Raw genomic sequence first — 21,940 nt, 5'->3', positions numbered from 1 at the left:
AATATTTCAAAAATGAAGAAATGCTACACCTTCCCATATTTTTTGTTTATATTGTCATGTTTTTTGCGCACATTTCCATATTAAACCTTTAAAAAAGCGTAATATGAAAAGGCTCAAATATTAGGAGAATGTGCCTAAACGCGTTTTCGAGATTTTCGGCCGAGAATCGGCGCGCGGGGAAAAAAAAAAAAAAAAGGGAAAAAATATTTTTTTCAAAAATTCACCATAAAATCGAGATACTGTTCTAGAGCCTTGCCAATAAAAAAATGAAGTAAATGTTGAATTATTACTAGACTGAAAGATTTTTTATGTTTATAAATGCGTTTTTTGACCTTTTTCGTTTGAGTCAAAGTTGACCGGATCGTAGTTTTTTTTCATACTTACGTACTTTAAATAAATATTTCAAAAATGAGAAATGCTATCAACCTTCGAATATTTTTTGTTATCCTTGTGCATGTTTTTGCGCACAATTTCCGTATATAAACCTTTAAAAAAAGCGTTAATATTGAAAGCTCAATATTAGAGAATGTGACCTACCTTTCGAGAAAAAAATTTTCGGCCGAGAATCGGCGCGCGGAGGGGAAAAAAATATTTTTTTTTCAAAAATTCCATAAATCGAGATACTGTTCTAGAGACTTGCAATTTGTTTTTAAAATGAAGATAAATGATTGAATATTACTAGACTGTAAGATTTTTATGTTATAAATGCGTTTTGACCTTTTTTCGGTTGAGTCAAAGTTGACCGATCGTAGTTTTTTTTCGTACTTATCGTACTTTATATGCAAATATTTCAAAAATGAGAAATGCTACAACCTTCCAATATTTTTTGTTATATTGTGCATGTTTTTGCGCACATTTCCATATATAAACCTTTAAAAAAAGCGTAATATGAAAAGGCTCAAATATTAGGAGAATGTGACCTACGCGTTTCCGAGATTTTCGGCCGAGAATCGGCGCGCGGAGGGGAAAAAAATATTTTTTTCAAAAATTCACCATAAATCGAGATACTGTTCTAGAGACTTGCAATTTGTTTTAAAATGAAGATAAATGATTGAATATTACTAGACTGTAAGATTTTTATGTTATAAATGCGTTTTTTGACCTTTTCGGTTGAGTCAAAGTTGACCGATCGTAGTTTTTTTCATACTTATCGTACTTTATATGCAAATATTTCAAAAATGAGAAATGCTACAACCTTCCAATATTTTTTTTGTTATATTGTGCATGTTTTTGCGCACATTTCCATATATAAACCTTTAAAAAAAGCGTAATATGAAAAGGCTCAAATATTAGGAGAATGTGACCTACGCGTTTCCGAGATTTTCGGCCGAGAATCGTCGCGCGGAGGGGAAAAAAATATTTTTTTCAAAAATTCACCATAAATCGAGATACTGTTCTAGAGACTTGCAATATGTTTTAAAATGAAGATAAATGATTGAATATTACTAGACTGTAAGATTTTTATGTTATAAAAGCGTTTTTGACCTTTTCGGTTGATTCAAAGTTGACCGAGTCGTAGTTTTTTTTTTCGTTATTATCGTACTTTATATGCAAATATTTCAAAAATGATAAATGCTACAACCTTCCAAAATTTTTTGTTATATTGTGCATGGTTTTGCGCACATTTCCATATATAAACCTTTAAAAAAAGCGTAATATGAAAAGGCTCAAATATTAGGAGAATGTGACCTACGCGTTTCCGAGATTTTCGGCCGAGAATCGGCGCGCGGAAGGGAAAAATTTTTTTTTTTTCAAAAATTCACCATAAATCGAGATACTGTTCTAGAGACTTGCAATTTGTTTTAAAATGAAGATAATGATTGAATAATACTAGACTGTAAGATTTGTATGTTATAATGCGTTTTTTGACCTTTTTCGGTTGAGTCAAATTTGACCGAAATTCGTAGTTTTTTTTTCATACTTATCGTACTTTATATGTAAATATTTCAAAAATGATAAATGCTACAACCTTCCAATATTTTTTTGTTATATTGTGGCATGTTTTTGCGCACTTTATTTCCATATATAAAACTTATAAAATAAGCGTAATATGAAAAGGCACAAATATTAGGAGAATGTGACCTACGCGTTTCGGATATTTTCGGCCGAGAATCGGCGCGCGGAGGGAATAAAAATATTTTTTTCAAATATTCACCATAAATCGAGATATTGTTCTAGAGACTTGCAATTTGTTTTAAAGTGAAGGTAATGATTGAATATTACTAGACTGTAAGTAATTTGCTTACCCCACAATATATATATATATATATATATATATATATGGATATATATATATATATATAATTTTTTTTATACGTAAAATATATATATTACATTCTTCGATTCTGGTACCAATACATAAATAAAAGGAATGCAGGTGACACTTCTCTTTTCGCAGACAATGAAATGTCTTATTATTATTTTATCATGCACACATTCAGATATATAAAAAATTGTAATAAATAAAAACTAAATATAAAATAAATGCAGAATACTCACTCGTAATCCTGACTCTTCGTTCTACTTCTTGTTTTCTCCCTCCTCCATTGAAGAGTCTTGCATTTTTTTCCACTCGACATGACGAGGTACAGGGGAGGAGGAGGGAAGACGCGCAGCCCTTACTGCTGATGGACCCTGGCGGGCACCCCGTGCGCCCTCCGCTGTCGGTTTTAGGGGGCGCGCTCCAATACATGACCTTAGTGTGGTACTTTAGGTCACACTCCCCTATCCTGCAAAGAGCAACTTTGCAGAGACGACAGAAGACCGGTGTCTCTCCTTCTGCCATTCATATGGCACACCCGGCACCGTTTCTGCCTTCGCCCTTCTAAGGCCTCCAGTATGTGTTCCCCTGGCTGCAGCCGACACGCAGGGTCCACTACCCGACGAGAAGCGGTGATGGCAGGGCCGGCAGCAAGAGGGGAGTCGTCAGCAGGGGCGGCGGCAGCAGGGGCGGCGGCCAGCCAGGGCAGGCTGGCAGCAGGTGGTGGGGCGGCCAGGCAGGGGCGGCAGGCGCAGGGGCGGCGGCGGTCAGCAGGGGCTGGCGGCACGCAGGGGCGGGGGCGGCGTCAGCAGGGGCGGCGGCAGCAGGGGCGTCGTCAGCAGGGGCGGCGGCAGCAGGGGCGGCGGCAGGCCGGTCGAGCGAAGTTTGGCCCTCCTATCGGCCCTTTCCTCTAGGGGCAGATCTGCAGCTCGGGGCAGGGGGTCAGTTATGGAAGGCCACTCATCGGGATCGAAGTTGATGAGGGCATTCCCGGCGCTACCTCTTGAGGAACTGTATGTGGGTCAACCTCGGAAGATTGTTACCGCGGTACAGTACAGTATGTAGGCATTTTGGAGGGCCAACTGAAGGATGTATTTGAGGAGCTTCTGTGTCCACCTTCTGGTTCTCCTGGCGAAGGGATAGTACTGGATGAGCTGATCAAAGAGATCAACTCCTCCCATGTGCCTGTTGTAGTGCCCAATGACAGTAGGCCGCTCGATACGAAACTCCTCAAACACAACTCGGCCCTGTCGACGTGTCTTCTTCTGCTGTACGATCTCTTCTTGGATGGGTTCATGACTCGTCGTAATCATGGGGACGAGTCGGACACCCTTCCAACAGATGACGAAGACGCGCCCTTCCGCCGCCACTCTGTCTCTCCTCTTGCCAGGTGTTGCGGATGACTAGCGAACCTCTTGAGGACATTCGGGGCCCCACGCACCAACCGAAGGGTACCACTGATGTGAACACCTGCTTCATACAGTTCCTGGGCCAGGGATACCGAGTTATAATAATTATCCATAAACAGGTGATATCCCTGGTTTACGGAAAACGTCCCACAAGGTTGAATACAGTGTCACGCAGCGTGGAGAAGACCCCGGTATACACTGAAAAGTCCACAACGTATCCAGTGTTGGCCTCGGTAATGAGAAAGAATTTCACACCATATTTCTTTGGCTTCTTGGGGTTATACACTTTTATACTAAGACGTCCTTTGTAAGGCATCATCCCCTCATCCAAAGACAGGTTCTTTCCAGGAATCACGAGATTACTACACCCGCTCACGGATATAATCCAACACTGTACGCACTAAAATGAGGCGATCACTGTTATTCCGGGGGGGTATGGCCCTTCGGTTGAAGCGTTGAAGTAACTGTCCATCGCCAGGAAATTATCACGGGACATAACGCAGGCACATTCGGCATACATAAAAAATAATTTCTCTTCCAATATTGCCTGACATCGACAGCAGGTGTCAAACCAAAATAAATGTGGAGCCCCAAAAAATGTGCCATGTCAATGAGGTTTGCAACCCCGCCAGTAATACGACAATGTCGTCTTTCAGCTCATACCGGCAGTACCGAGCGTAGTCCACCGTCTCGTGTACCAGGTATTCCAGCAATTCCCGCGTCAGGAAAAGCTGGATGAACCCCAAAACAGTCCAGGGGTACTGGTACGGTCATCCCAGGGGTTGCCGTGAAGGGTGCATGTTAGGAGGGGTGGGGTCCTCATCCGTCCACCCCTCGTCACTCTCCCCGACGACTGACCTTCACCTTGGCTGGCGCGACGAGCCGACCTTCTACGTGCCCGTTGATTGTATGAAAATGATATTGTTATGATACAATAAAGTTTCATACATACTTACCTGGCAGATATATACAATTAAAGGCCCACCCAGCCTCCCCGCAGGAGACAGGTGGAAGAGAGAAAATATGATAGAAAACGGGGATGGTTCCTAGTCCTGCGCCCAGGGCAGGCCGGTAGATCACCTGACCTACCTGTAGCGAGTGGCGCGAATTTGAATTTCTGTCGGGGGACGACTGAGTCTTAGCTATGTATATATCTGCCAGGTAAGTATGTATGAAACTTTATTGTATCATAACAATATCATTTTTCCTTATTTCCACGCGGTAACTCTTCCGAAAAAATCAGAAATTTTTTCGTCCGATTGTCGTAATGTTTGCACCATTTTAAATTAGCCATTACATAAAGTTTTATATATGGAAATATGCGCAATTTCATGTAGAATACAACAAAAACAACCCATGGTTGTAGCTTTTATCAGTTTTTGGAAAATATTGTTTCATATAAATAACAATAAGTTGCCAAAATATCAACCGTTCGGTCCAACTTTGACTTGACCGAAATGGTCAAAAAACGCAATTGTAAGCTAAAACTCTTACATTCTAGTAATATTCAATCATTTACCTTTATTTTGCAATAAATTGGAAGTCTCTAGCACAATATTTTGATTTATGGTGAATTTATGAAAAAAAAACATTTTCCTTACATCCGTGCAGTTCCGAAAAAAATCAGAAATTTTTTCATCCGATTGTCGTAATGTTTGCACCATTTTAAATTAGCCATTACATAAAGTTTTATATGAAAATGTGTGCAATTTCATGTAGAATACAACAGAAAACATCCCATGGTTGTAGCTTTTATTAGTTTTGAAATATTTTCATATAAATAGTAAGTGCCAAAATTTCAACCTTCGGTCAACTTTGACTCAACCGAAATGGTAAAAAAATGCAATTGTAAGCTAAAACTATTACATTCTAGTAATATTCAATCATTTACCTTTATTTTGCAACAAATTGGAAGTCTCTAGCACAATATTTCCATTTATGGTGAATTTATGAAATAAACTTTTTCCTTACTTCCGCCCGGTAACTCTTCCGAAAAAATCAGAAATTTTTTCGTCCGATTGTCGTAATGTTTGCACCATTTTAAATTAGCCGTTTCATAAAGTTTTATTTATGAAAATGTGCGCAATTTCATGTAGAATATATAAAAAAACAGCCCATGGTTGCAGCTTTTATCAGTTTTGAAATATTTTCATATAAATAACGATAAATAGAACAAATTTGTCCTCGGTCAACTTTAACTCGACCAAAATGGTCGAAAACTGCAATTGTAAGCTACAACACTTACAGTCTAGTAATATTCAATCAATTACCTTCATTTTGCAACAAATGGGAAGTATCTAGCACAATATTTCGATTTATGGTGAATTTTTGAAGACAGCTTTTTTTTATGTCCGCGCATTACGAATTCATGCATCATTTTGTGATAATATTTTCTCTGTGTTGCCTTGATCGTTTGACAATGTGTTATATACCAATGATTGCAATTTAGTGTACAATACAACAAGAAAAAATTAACTCGGTAGCTTTAACCGTTTTGCTCACAGCGCGATTTGTATACAATTATATATGAAATTTTTTTTGTGCTGTCATATATCCCAATATTTATATATGAGAATGATTTTTTTTTTCATTTCTGATGGTTGCATACTAAACTTCAGGCAGTGACAAAAAATGAGCCAAAAATGAAATCTTAATCTTGAAAACTAAGTGTGCTGTGATTTAAAAAAAAAAAAATTTCCACTTCGGTGCTCACTCATGAACGCCGCCGGCGTACGGGAGACGATTTTTAAAATACCGCTTCGGCGTTTGAGGGTTAATTAAGCTGTGCACTACATAGATTTTATAAGTGTACTAGGCCTTGTGGATGACACTTCAGCTCCTGAAAATCATCACCACTTACAATTTGTAAGGGGCTTTCCATAGTTTTTATAGGCTTTTCACGTTGATTTTTTCATTCAGATGCATAATCATTAATTTTTGCGAGTTGTTTATTCAAATGCATAATCATTACGTTTCTTAAATTTGACTTCATTTATCTCTCGACTAAAAGCGCAACTTATGAGGAGCATTAGACTTAGTCTTGCCATGATTCTAATCTGTACTGATGGATGTGCTTGGAGTAACTCTCCACTTCTGTGTCCTCTCTAGCCTGGCATGATTGAATAGCATTTTGCAACTACAGGCAGTCCCTGGATTGGCGGACTCGGTTATCGTCAGTCTGGTTTTATGCTGCTTGTCTAGTGCCATAAATCGGCGAATTATGGCACCATAATGGGCCAAGTTCCAGTTGTCGGTGCCATGAAGAGCCTTATGGCGCCATAAAACTTGCGCCAATAATGAGTTATGGCACCATAACATACCTAACAGAGGTGCCATAATAGAGCTTATGGCTCCTATGAATCAGAGTTTCGGTTAATGGCGGTTTTTGCTTATCAGTACCACTCTGAGAACAGGCCCCCCCCCCATAATTGGGACTGCCTGTACTATTATGAAGTTTTGTGTTATTTGGTAACATTGTGGGTTCTGTGCTTACACCATCATCTATCTTTATGATATAAAGTAATATAACTGGTCTAGGATGGCTTGAAACAAGCATACGAGGGGGGACCCAAAAGTAACCGGAATTGTGTCATAGAATTTTATTCAGTTATCGTTACATGTTTACAGTCTTATCACCTTCAAAGTATTCTCCATTTGAAGCAATGCACTTATCCAGGCGTGTTTTCCACTGTTGAAAGCAATTCTGGAACTCTTGTGAAGTTATGGCTTTTAATGACTCCGTCGTTTTCTTCTGAACCTCTTCAACGTCTGCAAACGTTTTCCTTTGAGGGCTTTCTTCATTCCGGGAACAAAAAGAAGTCACAGGGAGCAAGATCGGGTGAATAGGGAGGGGGGTGGGTAAGTGGGGTCATGCCATTCTTGGTCAGAAACTGTCTCACACTCAAGGCGCTGTGCGCTGGTGCATTGTCGTGATGAAGCCACCACCCTCCACTTTGCCACAGGTTGGGGCGTTTCCGTCTCACGACAATGCACCAGCGCACACTGCCTTGAGTGTGAGACAGTTTCTGACCAAGAATGGCATGACCCCACTTACCCACCCTCCCTATTCACCCGATCTTGCTCCCTGTGACTTCTTTTTGTTCCCCCGAATGAAGAAAGCCCTCAAAGGAAAACGTTTTTGCAGACGTTGAAGAGGTTCAGAAGAAAACGACGGAGTCATTAAAAGCCATAACTTCACAAGAGTTCCAGAATTGCTTTCAACAGTGGAAAACACGTCTGGATAAGTGCATTGCTTCAATGGAGAATACTTTGAAGGTGATAAGACTGTAAACATGTAACAATAACTGATAAAATTCTATGACACAATTCCGGTTACTTTTGGGTCCCCCCTCGTATATTTTTTGCTGTTACTGTAAGCAGTTTTTTTCCTTTGGAAGGAATTAAGAGGTGAAGTTATTTGTTTTGTTCCCCTAACAAAGGCAGATTTTATACATTCAACTTCCCTGGCAGATATATACTTAGCTATAGACTCCGTCGTCCCGACAGAAATTCGAATTTCGCGGCACACGCTACAGGTAGGTCAGGTGATCTACCGCCACTGCTGCTGGGTGGCAGAACTAGGAACCATCCCATTTTCTAAAACAGATTTGCTCTGTCGAGGGTAGCCATAACATCGTTATTGTTACCTCCTGACTTGGATTTCGTTTTTCATCGCCGTTGATCTTCTGGACTGTCTTTTTGGTGACGTATTTGGATCTGTGGTTTGGCATACGCTTTTGTGGAACGTTTATTGGATTTTTGCTTTGGATTTTGCTCAAAAATGTCTGATTCTAGCTGCGAAGTTAGAAGATGTATGAATGAGGGTTGTTTGGTGAGGCTACCGAAAGTGTCGTTAGATCCTCACAAGGTATGCAAGAAGTGTAGGGGATATGAATGCACGAGAAATAACACGTGTGATGAATGTGTGAATATGGATGAGGAAGGATGGAAGAAACTAGATTCCTACTTAAGGAAACTAGAGAGAGATAGGGTTAGAAAGGCTGTCTCTAGAAGTATGAGTAGATCACGCTCTAACGAGCCAGTTAGTATAACTAACCCCCAAGTAATTGCTTCCTCACATGCAGTATCAACCTCCTCATCCCGTAGCAGATGTTGCAAGTTCTGCTACGGAGATTGCAAATCTGAAGACCGCATTAAGAAGGATGGAGCTTGAAATGCAAGCTCTTAAAGGTAAGAATGTGGAAAGTGACATAAGTGTCCCCAGTGTAGTGGAGGGTGCGTCTGATCGGCTCTGTCTCGCTCCCAGACCTAGACCTCTTCCAAGCTCCCAGGCCCAGAGGAGAAGGAATGTCGACAGTCGTACGGAGGTTACGGAGAATCCCCACCGGTCAGGCGTCCCCTCGGCAGAATCTGTAGCGTCCCAGACTGCCAAGGATCGCCATTGGAAAGGCATCCTGAAAGAGTGCTTTTCGTCATCCGATTCGTCTCCTCGAAGAAGTGGATGGACTTCCGACGAATTGTCGCGTCCGATCAAGAGGAGTTGGAAAGCTCCTACGTTGGACTCGAGCCTGGAACGTTTTCCGGACGATTCTCCCTACGAGAGGAAAAGAGCCAAAAGGACAATACAGGCAGTCCCCGGGTTACGACGGGGGTTCCGTTCTTGAGGCGCGTCGTAAGCCGAAAATCGTCGTAAGCCGGAACGACACTTGGAAATATGCCTTAAACTAAGAAAAAGTTAGAGACCTTACCTGTGTGACATGCAAGTATATTGCATGATGTGTAGTGTGGTTATTTCAATGGCAAAGGATGGTTCTTGAAGGTATAATTCTTTATTAAACTCTTGTGACACTATAAAGCACAATGTACTACACTTAATCCTTAGGTTAGATTATACACTAAACACTATATTATGCACTGTACACTTCGTAGTAGTATTTGGTAGATCCTGGAGTACACTAAAATCCCAGTCTGGTAGCTCTGGAAGGTAAAAGTATAACACAATTAGTACAAAATACTACACAAAGTCCTGAATGCAATATGTAAATTATAGATATCAAGAGTAAAAGAGTTAATGTATGTTAATTAATTCCTTACTTTTAGTTTATAATTCCTTACTTTGAGTTATATCAAGAGTAAAAAAGTTAATGTATGTGAATTAATTCCTTACTTTTAGTTTAAAGTTGTCCTGCTTTGTAACCCTGGATGCACAAAGTCTTATGTGGCCCCATAGCCTACATCATTCAGGGGGTGGAATGTACAAAAAATAACATTCAGTGGATGTCATATTTGTACAGTAAGTACTCTATGCATAGTAAGTTACATACAGTAATATGCACCATACAGTGGTTTAATATCAACTGGTATGCATAGTATAAATGATTGGTCTACACCCCCTGTTCAGCAGGGAGTGTACAGTATGTACGTAATTCCATGAGGGACCTTGATCACTTATCCCATGTGAGAGATCTTGGTCACTTTTTTTAGTATGTTACGTTATAAAACTTTACTTACTGTATGTTTTTACTTACACCTATTGTATTAATTCCCGTTACCTTTGATGTTATGTAGTAACCCTGGACAAAGTTTTATGTGGCCCCATAGCCTGCATCATGGAGGGGGTCCTGGTTTTCTGGAATGTACCAAAAAAGTATCAAAGTTAAGTCATGTTATGTATGTTTAGTGAGTTAATACAGTAACCATACGTACAGTTGGTTTATAACATGTATGTACATAATCAAACTTGGTTGGAAATTCCTGTAAAAAAAGTTATGTACGTATGTAATATGTACTACTGTATGTAAAAACCTTACTGTTCATACTTTGTTACACTACATGTTACATGTGATACGTATACTTTCCTGAAGGGTTTTTCCATCCAAACCAAAATGGTGCTTCTACTTGTAGTTATCCCTTGATGACACTTGTACTAGTAGTAATTTGTTAGTAACAACCTGGAGTTGTGTGAAAAATGTTGGTTCTGGAAGGAAAAAGTAACAAAATTAGTGTACAAAATATACACTACAGAAAGTTGTGAATGCAATATGTTAATTACTGTAGATATATCAAGAGTTAATGTATGTTAATTAATTCCTTACTTTTAGTTTAAAGTTGTCGTTCAATGTAACCCTGGATGGACAAAGTCTTATGTGGCCCCATAGCCTACATCATTCAGGGGGTTCTGGAATGTACAAAAAATAATTTTGTCAGTAAGTACTCTATGCATAGTAAGTTACATACAGTAATATGCACCATACAGTGGTTTAATATCACATATAACATGTAGTATAAAACTTAATTTAGAAATTCCTTACATAACTTACCAACTTTTAGTGAGTCTCAAAGCTGTTACCTAGGTTGTGGGAGATGGAGGTGGAGGTGTAGAGCATTCATGATAAGGATGCATTCCAAACCTAACTTCAGTGTGCTTTATCACAGATAACAGGCTAGGATGATGGGCAGTCTGGAATGAAGAATTAATATTAAAGGACAGTATGTAACCACTTAGGTGTACAAAATTTATTGTACGTATGCAAACATTAAACACAACTGAGAATTCCTTACCTTCAGCAAAATGAAGACATGTAGGCTATGTAGAGGTCTGGTTTATGTAAGTCACAGGTGCATGCCAGTCTGGAATGATAATGTAATAGTACATATGATTATATAGTATGTATGTTACATACATAACATGGTTATTACATATGTAATAATAAAACATTAATAAAAAAAAATGTCCTTACCAAATTCTAGTGGTTGGCTTGCTTACTGGGATGGCCATATGGTACATGAGAGTGGGTGGCTGGGCTATGGAGTGGGATGGGCAGGTGCTTGGGAGTCTGGAATGATAAAAAAATATATAAAATGATAGTTACTACTACTGTAACTACTGCACATGTTATTACTGTTTGACATATGTAGTGTGTAATACGTATGTTCAATATAAAAAATGAAGAATTCTTTTACCTGAAGGAATGGGAGAGGTGATACTACTCGTATCAACTGATTTGGGCTCTGGAGAGGTGATACTCGTATCAACTGATGAGGGAACATCTACATCTGGAAAGAATGATAGGTACATAAATATAGTTATAAGGTGGATGTAATTGTAGCATATGTACACTTTTAATAAAATTTCTATTAGCAATTTATAAAACATTTTATACAAATTTGTTAAGGATTCCTTACCTGATGTATAGGGCGAGGCATCAAAACCATGGAAAGGCTCAGGGTCATCTGGGTCACTGTCACTATCAAAGGGGTCTGAAATGAAAAAAAAAAAAATAATAAGGTTATGCAACATCAAACACATTGTACCACTATGTAAGTTAGTGTACGTATGTATGTAGGGTGTAAACAATTTCCAACATGAAAATGAGAAAAATGAAATTGCTTACCTGATTGTACACGTACAGGTGGGCGGGCTGATACAGAGGGTCCAGGTACAGGGGGATCTGGAACTGTCACAGGTAGTACAGGGAGATCTGGAACTGTCACAGGTAGTACAGGGAGATCTGGAACTGTCACAGGTAGTACAGGGGGATCTGGAACTGTCACCACTTCTGCAATAAAATTACAAATGATGAAAATTAATGAAGTTACAATTTACTCTTACATTTAGTTGTTACATTAAAAAATTAACACATTTTAATATGTACACTATGTAAACACATAAATTAGTAAAACAGTTCAGAATTCCTTACCAGGACTAGGAGTGGGAGGTGGTGGTACTGGAGACTTGTGAAAGAAAGTGTCAAGCCTGGACTGCACACTTCTCTTCGTCTGCTTCTCCTTCAGGGTCTCCTTGTAGAAAGTCACCAAATCCATGATTCCTCTCTTGATTTTGTCAAACCTAGAAACGTTAGGGTCTTCTGCCTCAAAAGAAGCCAAGGCTCTCTCCAGATGAGTAAAACCCTCTGACAAGCCTTTCACAGTTAATGACCTGGGTTTTGGCTCTGGTGCCGCCTCCTCTTCCTCAATCATTTGTTGTTCAAGTTCTAGTAAGTCCTCTGCAGACAATTCCTCTCCATGGGAAGCCAGCAGCTCTGTTACATCATCAGGTTCAAGATCTAGTTTTCAGCCTCTTGCTTAGCCCTACGATCTTCCTCGTCACAGTCTCGACGCTTCTGCCTGGTCAAAGCCTTCAAAACTGTGCACAAACTGTGGACACAGTTTCCTCCAGGCCCCATTTAAAGTGGTCGTCTTCACCTCGTCCCAAGCACTTGCAATTTCTTCATTGCAATGTTCTTCACTGCATCTGCAATGTTGTAGCCCTTCCAGAATTGCTTCAGTGTCAACTCCTTGTTAGCTTCTATGGACCCTCAAAGCAAAACGTTACTGGTCCTTCTAAGGTAGTAAGCTTGAAATTAGCTATTACTCCCTGGTCCATTGGCTGTATCAGCGATGTGGTATTGGGTGGGAGGTACACCACCTTCACATTAGGATGCATGTCGCTCAAATTTTGAAGGGTGACCAGGGCATTGTCCAGGACTAAGAGGGCCTTAAAAGGCAGACCCTTCGAAGTCAAATACCGCTCCACTGCTGGCACGAAATGGTCATTGAACCAATCTTCGAAGACCATTAAGGTAACCCACGCCTTCTTGTTAGATTTCCAAATCACAGGGAGTTGACTCTTGAAAATGCCCTTGAAAGCCCTGGGATTCTCGGCCAAATACACCAGCGGGAAGGGCTTCAGTTTTCAAAATCACCACATGCATTGGCCCCAAACAGCAAAGTCAGTCCGCTCCTTTCCAGCTTTATGGCCAGGTGCTGACTTCTCCTCCTTGGAAAGGTACGTTCGATTTGGCATTCTTTTCCAAAATAATCCAGTCTCATCCACATTAAAGACTTGGTCAGCCGTGTAACCACCATCCTTAATTATCTCAGCCAAACCACCTGGAAAACTTTCTGCTGCTTCGCTATCAGCACTAGCAGCTTCACCTTGCAGCTTCACATTATGCAAATTTGCACGAGCCTTAAAACGGTTAAACCAACCTCTACTCGCGGAAAATTCACCACCAGCACTGCCTTCGCCAAACTTTTTCACTACTGCCTCAATGCAGCGGGCTCTAGCCTTCTCCTGGATCACACTTAAGCTCACTGGAACACGTCGCTGGTTCTGGTCCTCCAGCCAGATCATGAGCAATTTCTCCATTTCAACAATGCTCTGGCTACGTTGCTTCTCGTTTATCACCGTTGACTTCATCGGTGCAGCATCCTTAACATGCTTCAGAATACGTTCCTTGTCCTTCACAATGGTTACCACCGTGGTCCTGCTCAAGCCTAAAGAACGGCCTATTTCGGTGTTAGTTTCTCCCTTCTCCGAACGCTTTATCACGTCATATTTGACCTCCATCGTGATGACCTTCCTCTTCTTGGATGAACTATCATCGGAGGAAGTACTTTGGCGTTTAGGAGCCATTGTAAATTTGCGAAAATGGCAAGGAATTTCAGCAACGTCTTAGCACACAACCGACTGAACTTCAGGCAGACACGCGATTGAAGTGGCGTCCTTTCGTATTGTTACGCTTGGCGTCCTCGACCGTCCGAGGTCGTTGTTCGGTCAATTTACCATACAGTTTAATAGCGTTAATTAATTTATGCACCTCCGCTCAAAAACTAGTTCTGCATATGAGGTATCGTTAAAAAGCATAACAAAACGTCGTAACCTTGGAATTTGTGTTGTAATCTAACCAGAAACTTAGTTTTTTTAATTATGTACTGGAAACAAGCAATGATTTTTCATTATATTTGCGCTTTTGGACTGTTTTAAACTGCGCATCCCAAGCTAGTGTATTCATTCGCCCGCAAACTAGTTCCGCATATGCGGCGTCACTAAAAAAATTCAAAAAATACGAAAAAAAAAGTGTCAAATCATCATAACCTCAAAATTTTTGTTGTAATGTAACCAAAAACATATTTTTATTATATACTGTGCTAAACTATAAAGGATTTTTATCATAGCATGCGTTTTTTAAAAGCGTCGTTAACTCGGAGCGTCGGAAGCGTCAGCGTCGTAACCTCGGAACAAGCGTCGTAACCCAGGACGGAATTTCCATTGAATATTTAAGAAAAAGCGTCGTAACCTCGGAACGTCGTAAGCCGGGGACTGCCTGTATCTCGTTCTCCTACACCTTCCAGAGCGCATTCTCCTATTCATGACAAAGAGAAGGAAGAAACAGCGACGGACATCCTACGTAAAATGCAGGAGCAGATTTCCTCTTTAGTAGGAGTATTGAGAAAAGACCTCCCGAGGAAAAAGGACGATTTTCTTCCGGTTAAGAGATCTCGTCCGAAGGGCGTTCCGGACTCCAGACTTATCTCCTCTACTCCTCGTACGAGTACAGAGAGGAATAAAGAAAGAAGGATGAAAACTCATAGAATTGAGACGACAACATACGGACAATGACGAAGAGTGTCCGAGTCGGACAGAACCACCCAGGCGCTCGGCGCCAGAATTGGACTACTCGGACGGGAAAAAGTGTCCTACGCGGACGGCGCCAACCAGACACCATTCGCCAGAAGCGGACAGCGAGGACAGGCAGATATGTCCTATGCGGACAACTATGTTCAAGCGATGCCTGCCTATCGCGGACAGCCGTGGCAAGGCGGACAGCCTGGATAGGAAAAAACAAAAAACGTCGTGCGCAGGCAACTCCGTCCGGGCGCCAGGAGCCAGAAGCGGACAAGACGGACAGGCAGAAGTGTCGTACTGGAATGACACCAGCCAAGCGCCAAGTTCCATATGTCGACAGCTCGGACAGACGACACAGTCCGAGACGGACAGATACGTCCAAGCGCATTGAAAGATTTTCTTCAAAAGAACAATACGGAGAAATCAACCAGGAAGCGTCTCTTTATGATTTGGACCAGGAACGGATTTCTCTGGCCAGAGACGAAAGACGTCGCACAGGCGGCCGTCGTCCTGTTCACGATATGTCCGTTTCTGGTGAAAATCTACCGCAAGCACAGCTGTCTCCTGAGAAGAATGCAAAATGTCGCACAGGCGGCGTCATTCTTGTCAGGAGGGCTTAGATGATTATCGGTTTTTTCTCAGGATCGGCATTCTCCGACAGGGACACAAGATGTCGCACAAGCGGCCGTCGACCTTGTCGGGAAGCAGTTGATCCTGCGAAGAGTCCTTCACCTTGCGAGACGAGACGTTCTCCCTCGGCTAATAATGATTCGCCGGTGGAACTTGCATTAGAAGATGTCTCTGACACCGAAGATCAAAAAGCGGCGGACTATCAGACTACAAAGCGTTGGCTGCGCTTTTACTCCAAGAATTTGGAGATTCATTGAGTCCTGCCGCTCCTCCTTCTCCTAGGTCGCTGTTCACGAGCGCGAGAACCGCAAAGTCGTCCTCCTTCTTGAAGATGCGGCCAACAATTTCCATGAAGAAGGCTTTGCAGTCTTTTGGAAAATTGGCTTAACTCCAAGAAGGAGGCGGGAAAGACTGTCTTTACCTGCCCTCCCTCCAGACTTTCTGGGAGGAGGGGTATCTGGTATGAGACAGGCGAAGCAATGGGACTCGCCCTCCCAGCGACTGCAGAGGCAGATTTCTCAACGCTGGTGGACGCGTCAAGGAGACGCTCTCTTTCTTCAGCCAAGACAACTTGGGGAATGTCTGAAATGGACCATCTCCTCAAGGGATTGTTCCATGTCTTGGAAGTTTCAACTTTCTGGACTGGTCCCTTGGGGTGATGGCCAAGAGGACACAAGACAATGAACAACTGAGCCCCCGATATCCTTAATAGTATTTTGACTTGTATGGATAAAGCAGTGCAAGACGATCGGGAGAAGTGGCCTCCCTTTTCGGGGCGGGAATACTTAAGAAGAGAACTGTATTCAGTTCTTTTCTTACGAAAGCTGTCTCTCCGGCACAGAGGTCGTCCCTTCTGTACGCTCCTCTGTCTAACCAGCTTTTCCCTTCTCAGTTAGTGAAAGATATTTCTCACTCACTTACCGAGAAGGCGACACAGGACCTTCTGGTTCAATCAACCAAAAGGCCGAGGACAGCTGTTCCTGCCATGAAGGGGGAGACACGGGTCCCGAAGCCGCCCTTTCGAGGGAGTTCATCTTCGAGATCCTCCTTTAAGAAGAGAGGAGCAGAAAGAAGAGGTAGGGCTTCTGCCTTTAGACCTACCAAGAAAAGCAAATGAACCTCAAGTCCTCCAAACACCAGTAGGCGCCAGACTACTGAATTTTGCAGAAGAATGGACGTCGAGAGGGGCGGACAACTGGTCCCTCTCAATTGTGAGGAGAGGATATCTCATCCCCTTCAGGGACAGACCTCCCTTGACGTCTATTCCGAGAGAACTGTCGGCGAAGTACGCGGACCCTGTCAAGAGGAAGATCCTTCTGCAATTAGTAGAACAAATGTTGGACAAGGAGGCCATAGAATTAGTACCGGATCCACACTCTCAGGGCTTTTACAATCGACTGTTCCTAGTTCCGAAAGCCTCGGGAGGGTGGAGACCTGTCCTGGATGTGAGCGCACTGAACCGATTCGTAGAGAAACAGAAGTTCTCTATGGAAACATCCAAATCGGTGCTAGCGGCTCTGCGTCCAGGAGATTGGATGGCCTCCTTGGATCTACAAGACGCATACTTTCACGTCCCTCTTCATCCGTCATCGAGGAAATATCTACGATTCATGATGCAGGGAAGGGTCTTTCAATTCAGGGCCATGTGCTTCGGCCTGTCTACGGCTCCTCAAGTGTTCACCAACCTTATGAGGAACGTAGCACGGTGGCTTCATCTGGAGGGGGTGAACATATCCCTCTATCTGGACGACTGGCTAATAAGGGCCAAGTCAAAACAACAATGTTTGGAGGACTTAGAAACGACGTTGAATCTCGTTCGCTCACTCGGACTGCTCGTGAACCTCGAGAAATCTCAGATGGTCCCAGCCAAGACATTGTCTATCTGGGGATTCAGATGGATTCTCGGGGTTTTTCGAGCATTTCCATCGCAAGACAGAATTGCTCGAGGCTTGGAGAAAATATCAAACTTCTTAGGGAAAGAACGAAGCTCAGCGAGGGAATGGTTAAGTCTTCTGGGCACCCTTTCGTCGCTGGAGCAGTTCGTTTCCCTAGGGAGGCTCAATCTGAGACCTCTGCAATTTTACCTGCAAAGAATGTGGGACAGAAAGAAAGGGGATCTTTCGGATCAGTTTCCCATTCTTCAAGAAATAAAATTAGACCTGAGGTGGTGGTTAACCCCGCTTCAGAAGAACGAAGGCATATCCCTTGCGATTCGGAACCCTCTCCTAGTGTTGTTTTCCGACGCCTCGGAAACGGGATGGGGAGCAACTCTAGGAAAGAAGGAAGTGTCAGGAACCTGGACAGGAGAACAGGTGTCCTGGCATATAAATGTAAAAGAACTTATGGCAGTTCATCTAGCCTTGAAATACTTCGAGTCGGAGGTCAGAGGCGTGGTAGTCCAGGTAAATTCGGACAATACCACGGCTCTGGCTTACATCCGAAAACAGGGGGGGACTCACTCTCTTACACTATACAAGATAGCGAGAGACCTCTTGATATGGGCAGAGGAACGAGGCACTGTATTGCTGACGAGGTTTGTACAAGGGACAAAAATGTCAGAGCAGACAGACTCAGCAGGAAGAACCAGGTCCTTCCAATAGAGTGGACCCTACACTCCGAAGTCTGCCGAAAGCTCTGGTCTCTCTGGGGGAAGCCTCAGATAGACCTGTTCGCCACGTTTCTCTCCAGAAGGATAGAAAACTTTTGCTCCATTGTAGAAGATCCAAGAGCAATAGCGATAGATGCTTTTCTCATGGACTGGTCGGGCATAGATGCCTACGCTTTTCCCCCGTTCAAGGTTCTGGGGGAAGTGTTAAGAAAGTTCCGTTCCTCGGAGGCGACGAAACTGACTCTAATGGCCGCTCGAGATTGGTTCACAGAGGTACTGGAATGGACGGTGGACTTCCCCAGATCTCTTCCCATGAGGACAGATCTGCTCAAACAACCCCACTTCAAGAGATATCACGGAAACATCCACGCTCTCTCCCTGACTGCCTTTCGACTATCGAAAGACTTGTCAGAGCGAGAGGCTTTTCGCGAAAAGCTGCAAGCGCAATTGCCAGAGCCCGCAGGTCCTCTACTCTGCGGGTCTATCAATCGAAGTGGGAAGTCTTCCGTAGATGGTGTAGGTCGAAGAAGCTGTCCTCTTCCGATACCTCTGTGACCGAAATTGCTGATTTCCTTATCTTCCTTAGAGAGGAATCACGTTTAGCTGTTTCTACCATAAAAGGTTATAGAAGTATGCTCTCGGCTGTATTTAGAAACAGGGGCCTTAACATAGAAGACAATAAGGATCTCCATGATTTGATAAGATCCTTTGGTACTACAAAGTCTAAATCCTTTATCACTCCAAGTTGGAACCTAGATGTGGTCCTCCAGTTTCTCTCTTCGAATACTTTCGAACCACCTGATAAGGCATCCTTTAGGGACCTCTCGAGGAAGTGCATTTTTCTCTTGACCCTCGCGACGGCCAAGAGGGTCAGTGAGATACATGCATTAGACTCTCGGGTAGGTTTTAGAGGAGATTCTGCTGTTGTCTCTTTCCAACCTTTGTTTTTGGCCAAGAATGAGAATCCTTCTAAGCCTTGGCCCAGAAGTTTTGAAATCAAGGGCCTCTCTACCCCTTGTGGGTAGAGAAACAGAACGGTCTCTCTGTCCGGTCAGAGCACTGAAGTTTTATCTGAAGAGAAAGAGTCAACTTCAAGGTTGTAATCAGAGCCTATGGTGCGCGGTAAGGAACCCGAAGAGGCAAATGTCGAAGAACGCATTAGCATTCTTCGTAAGAAATGTGATAACGGAGGCTCACATGAAATGCCAAGAGGAAACATTTAAGCTGCTTAGGGTTAGAGCACACGAAGTCCGTGCAATTGCAACTTCCCTAGCCTTTAATAGAAATATGTCAATGAAAGACATATTAGCAGCAACATATTGGAGATGCAACTCGGTATTTGCCTCCCACTACTTAAAAGACGTCAGAGTGACTTATGAAAAGTGTTTTTTCTCTTGGACCTTATGTATCAGCGGATACCGTGCTGTACAGGGAGCTGGTACTGATCCTTAAATAATATTGTTTTTAACTAAAAGATTGTTTGGTTTTGAGTTTTTATGGTCGTTTGAAAGGATGTTGGGGATAACTCCTTTCAATCGTAGTACTAACCCCGGTATTAGGATCAGGTGATCGGGATCGGTGTTATGCTCCTTAATGATGCCATATGGCAAGGTGTTTTGTCATGTAAGTGGATAGGACCCCATTGACAAAGATCCTTTGGTTCTGTCGAGTAAGTGGATAAGACCCCATCGACAGACCATCAAGAATTCTTAGCATGAGGTCACTACCTCGCTGAGGCTCTTGAGGCGATGTAAGCTCCTAGGCAGTAGCCATGAAGTCTTTCGCTGACACAGGTAGGAGCCAAGGTTTCTTATATTTTTGTTACCTACAACATATGTTGTTCCCTGTCTATTCAGTAATTAGCTGTCTCTTACCCTCCGCCAAAGGTGCCAATCAGCTAAGTATATATCTGTTAGGGAAGTTGAATGTATAAAAATGATATTGTCATGATACAATAAATTTTTATACATACTTACCTGGCAGTATATACTATTGAATGGCCCACCCAGTCTCCCCTCAGGAGACAGGTGGAAGAGCAAATCTGTTTTAGAAAATGGGATGGTTCCTAGTTCTGCCACCCAGCAGCAGTGGCGGTAGATCACCTGACCTACCTGTAGCGTGTGCCGCGAAATTCGAATTTCTGTCGGGGACGACGGAGTCTATAGCTAAGTATATATCTGCCAGGTAAGTATGTATAAAACTTTATTGTATCATGACAATATCATATTTACTCTGGTTTGCCATTTTATCCTACTTCCATAATTTGAGACTAAATTTGCATAGGCTCATGGTTTATTGCAGTTCATACCAGAGCAGTGACAGTGCAACAGTTCTGAGTAAACAATTGTATGAATATGTTTCTTTTTACTCTTGTGCAATGTCACAAGTTTTATTTTCATGTAATTCATTTAGACTTTATTGCAGGTTTGACTGGAGTGGAAGACGAAAAGATATACCTTGTGATGACACAACACACGTAAATTTCCAACCACTTGTTTCTGGGGAATGTGATGCAGTACTCATGTGGTGGGATTTACGTATGGATCAAGATGGAGACGTTGTTCTAAGTTGTGCACCATATTGGGCTCATCCGGACACTCTTGGTAATGGGATATTTCTTTTTTGGAAATTGACAATTTATGTTGTTATAAGAAACCTGTTTCATAGATAACCCTAACTGTGTTATATGCATCAGTATGCACCAGTTTAAATGTTGCAGAGAGATCCAGTTTTGAATGCTCAGACAACTCTGCTGGGTACATGATACTGAGTTTATTCTTTATTCTGTGCTCCTCAGGGCCACAAAGTATTTTTGCTTTTTTATGTTGTGTCTTTTATGGATGGCAATTATTAGTGTATTTTATCACATTTTTGTAATGTGATGTGGAGTATGTGTTGTTTTTGGGATTTGTTACCTTTCAGCCAAAATTGTTTAGCATTGCTGTGGTTTTATGTGAGTAGACTGCTGCCCCTTCTTTTCCTATGCTTTTGCAATTTTTGTTTTCAAGTTTATGTAACCTTCAATATGGTGTGTGAATTAAAGTAAATTAGGTGATTTTCATTACATTTAGTCTGTTAATTTCATGTTCATGTATCCAAGTAATTTTTGTTTAGAGCTTTTTAGTTCATGTTCACGTAAATCTAGTTTGGCATTTTTGTTTTATCAAGTGTATTGGGCTGCTAGCATAGATTTTGACATTGCCTTGTGTTTATTGGACTTATGTTTCTTTTTTCGCCCACAGTAATGGTTACCTCTAGTTCTCTTTGTTTTGTCTCGGCTGATTACATGTGTTTTGTTCTAATTTTTTAGTATTATGTGTGCTTTATTGTTAGGGATTCCTTTTATGGTGCTTGTTGAATCTAATTTATATGTTCTGTATGCCTCTTCATACTTCTGTGGGTAAGGACAACAAGTTTTGTAGTTCATGTATATCATGTAGGGCCCCGCTCTTGAAGATAATTTCTTTGGTCTTACTGACTCAGCTATGGAAATCTGTTGCTGCTTTGCTTGTCAGCACTTCCTGTTTCACTGCCAGAGTCTGTTCCTGTTTCTGCTGAAGGGCTGCTACATGCATTTGCCATTCCTGCTGGTTTGAAATATAAGTTATGAGAATTTTTCAATCCTTGTGCCTCTGTATCAGTGGTTGTTGTTTTCTTTACAT

At 42.0% G+C, this 21,940-nt stretch overlaps 1 protein-coding gene across 7 annotated transcripts in view; it reads left to right on the top strand.

The window, feature by feature from the left end:
* Positions 1 to 21,940, top strand: part of LOC135218426 (protein arginine N-methyltransferase 7-like) — a 261,517-nt gene that overhangs the window by 132,558 nt on the left and 107,019 nt on the right. For all 7 annotated transcript variants that reach the window (XM_064254737.1, XM_064254738.1, XM_064254736.1 and 4 more), the window contains exon 8: positions 20,703 to 20,881. In XM_064254737.1, the coding sequence (XP_064110807.1) occupies positions 20,703 to 20,881 (179 nt within the window). The remainder of the gene's footprint in view (positions 1 to 20,702; positions 20,882 to 21,940) is intronic.

This window comes from Macrobrachium nipponense, chromosome 9 (genome assembly GCF_015104395.2).
Source record: "Macrobrachium nipponense isolate FS-2020 chromosome 9, ASM1510439v2, whole genome shotgun sequence".
Taxonomy (NCBI): Eukaryota; Metazoa; Arthropoda; class Malacostraca; order Decapoda; family Palaemonidae; genus Macrobrachium; species Macrobrachium nipponense.
Note: the sequence above shows the minus strand (reverse complement) of the source record. Positions and strands in the feature narration are given on the sequence as shown.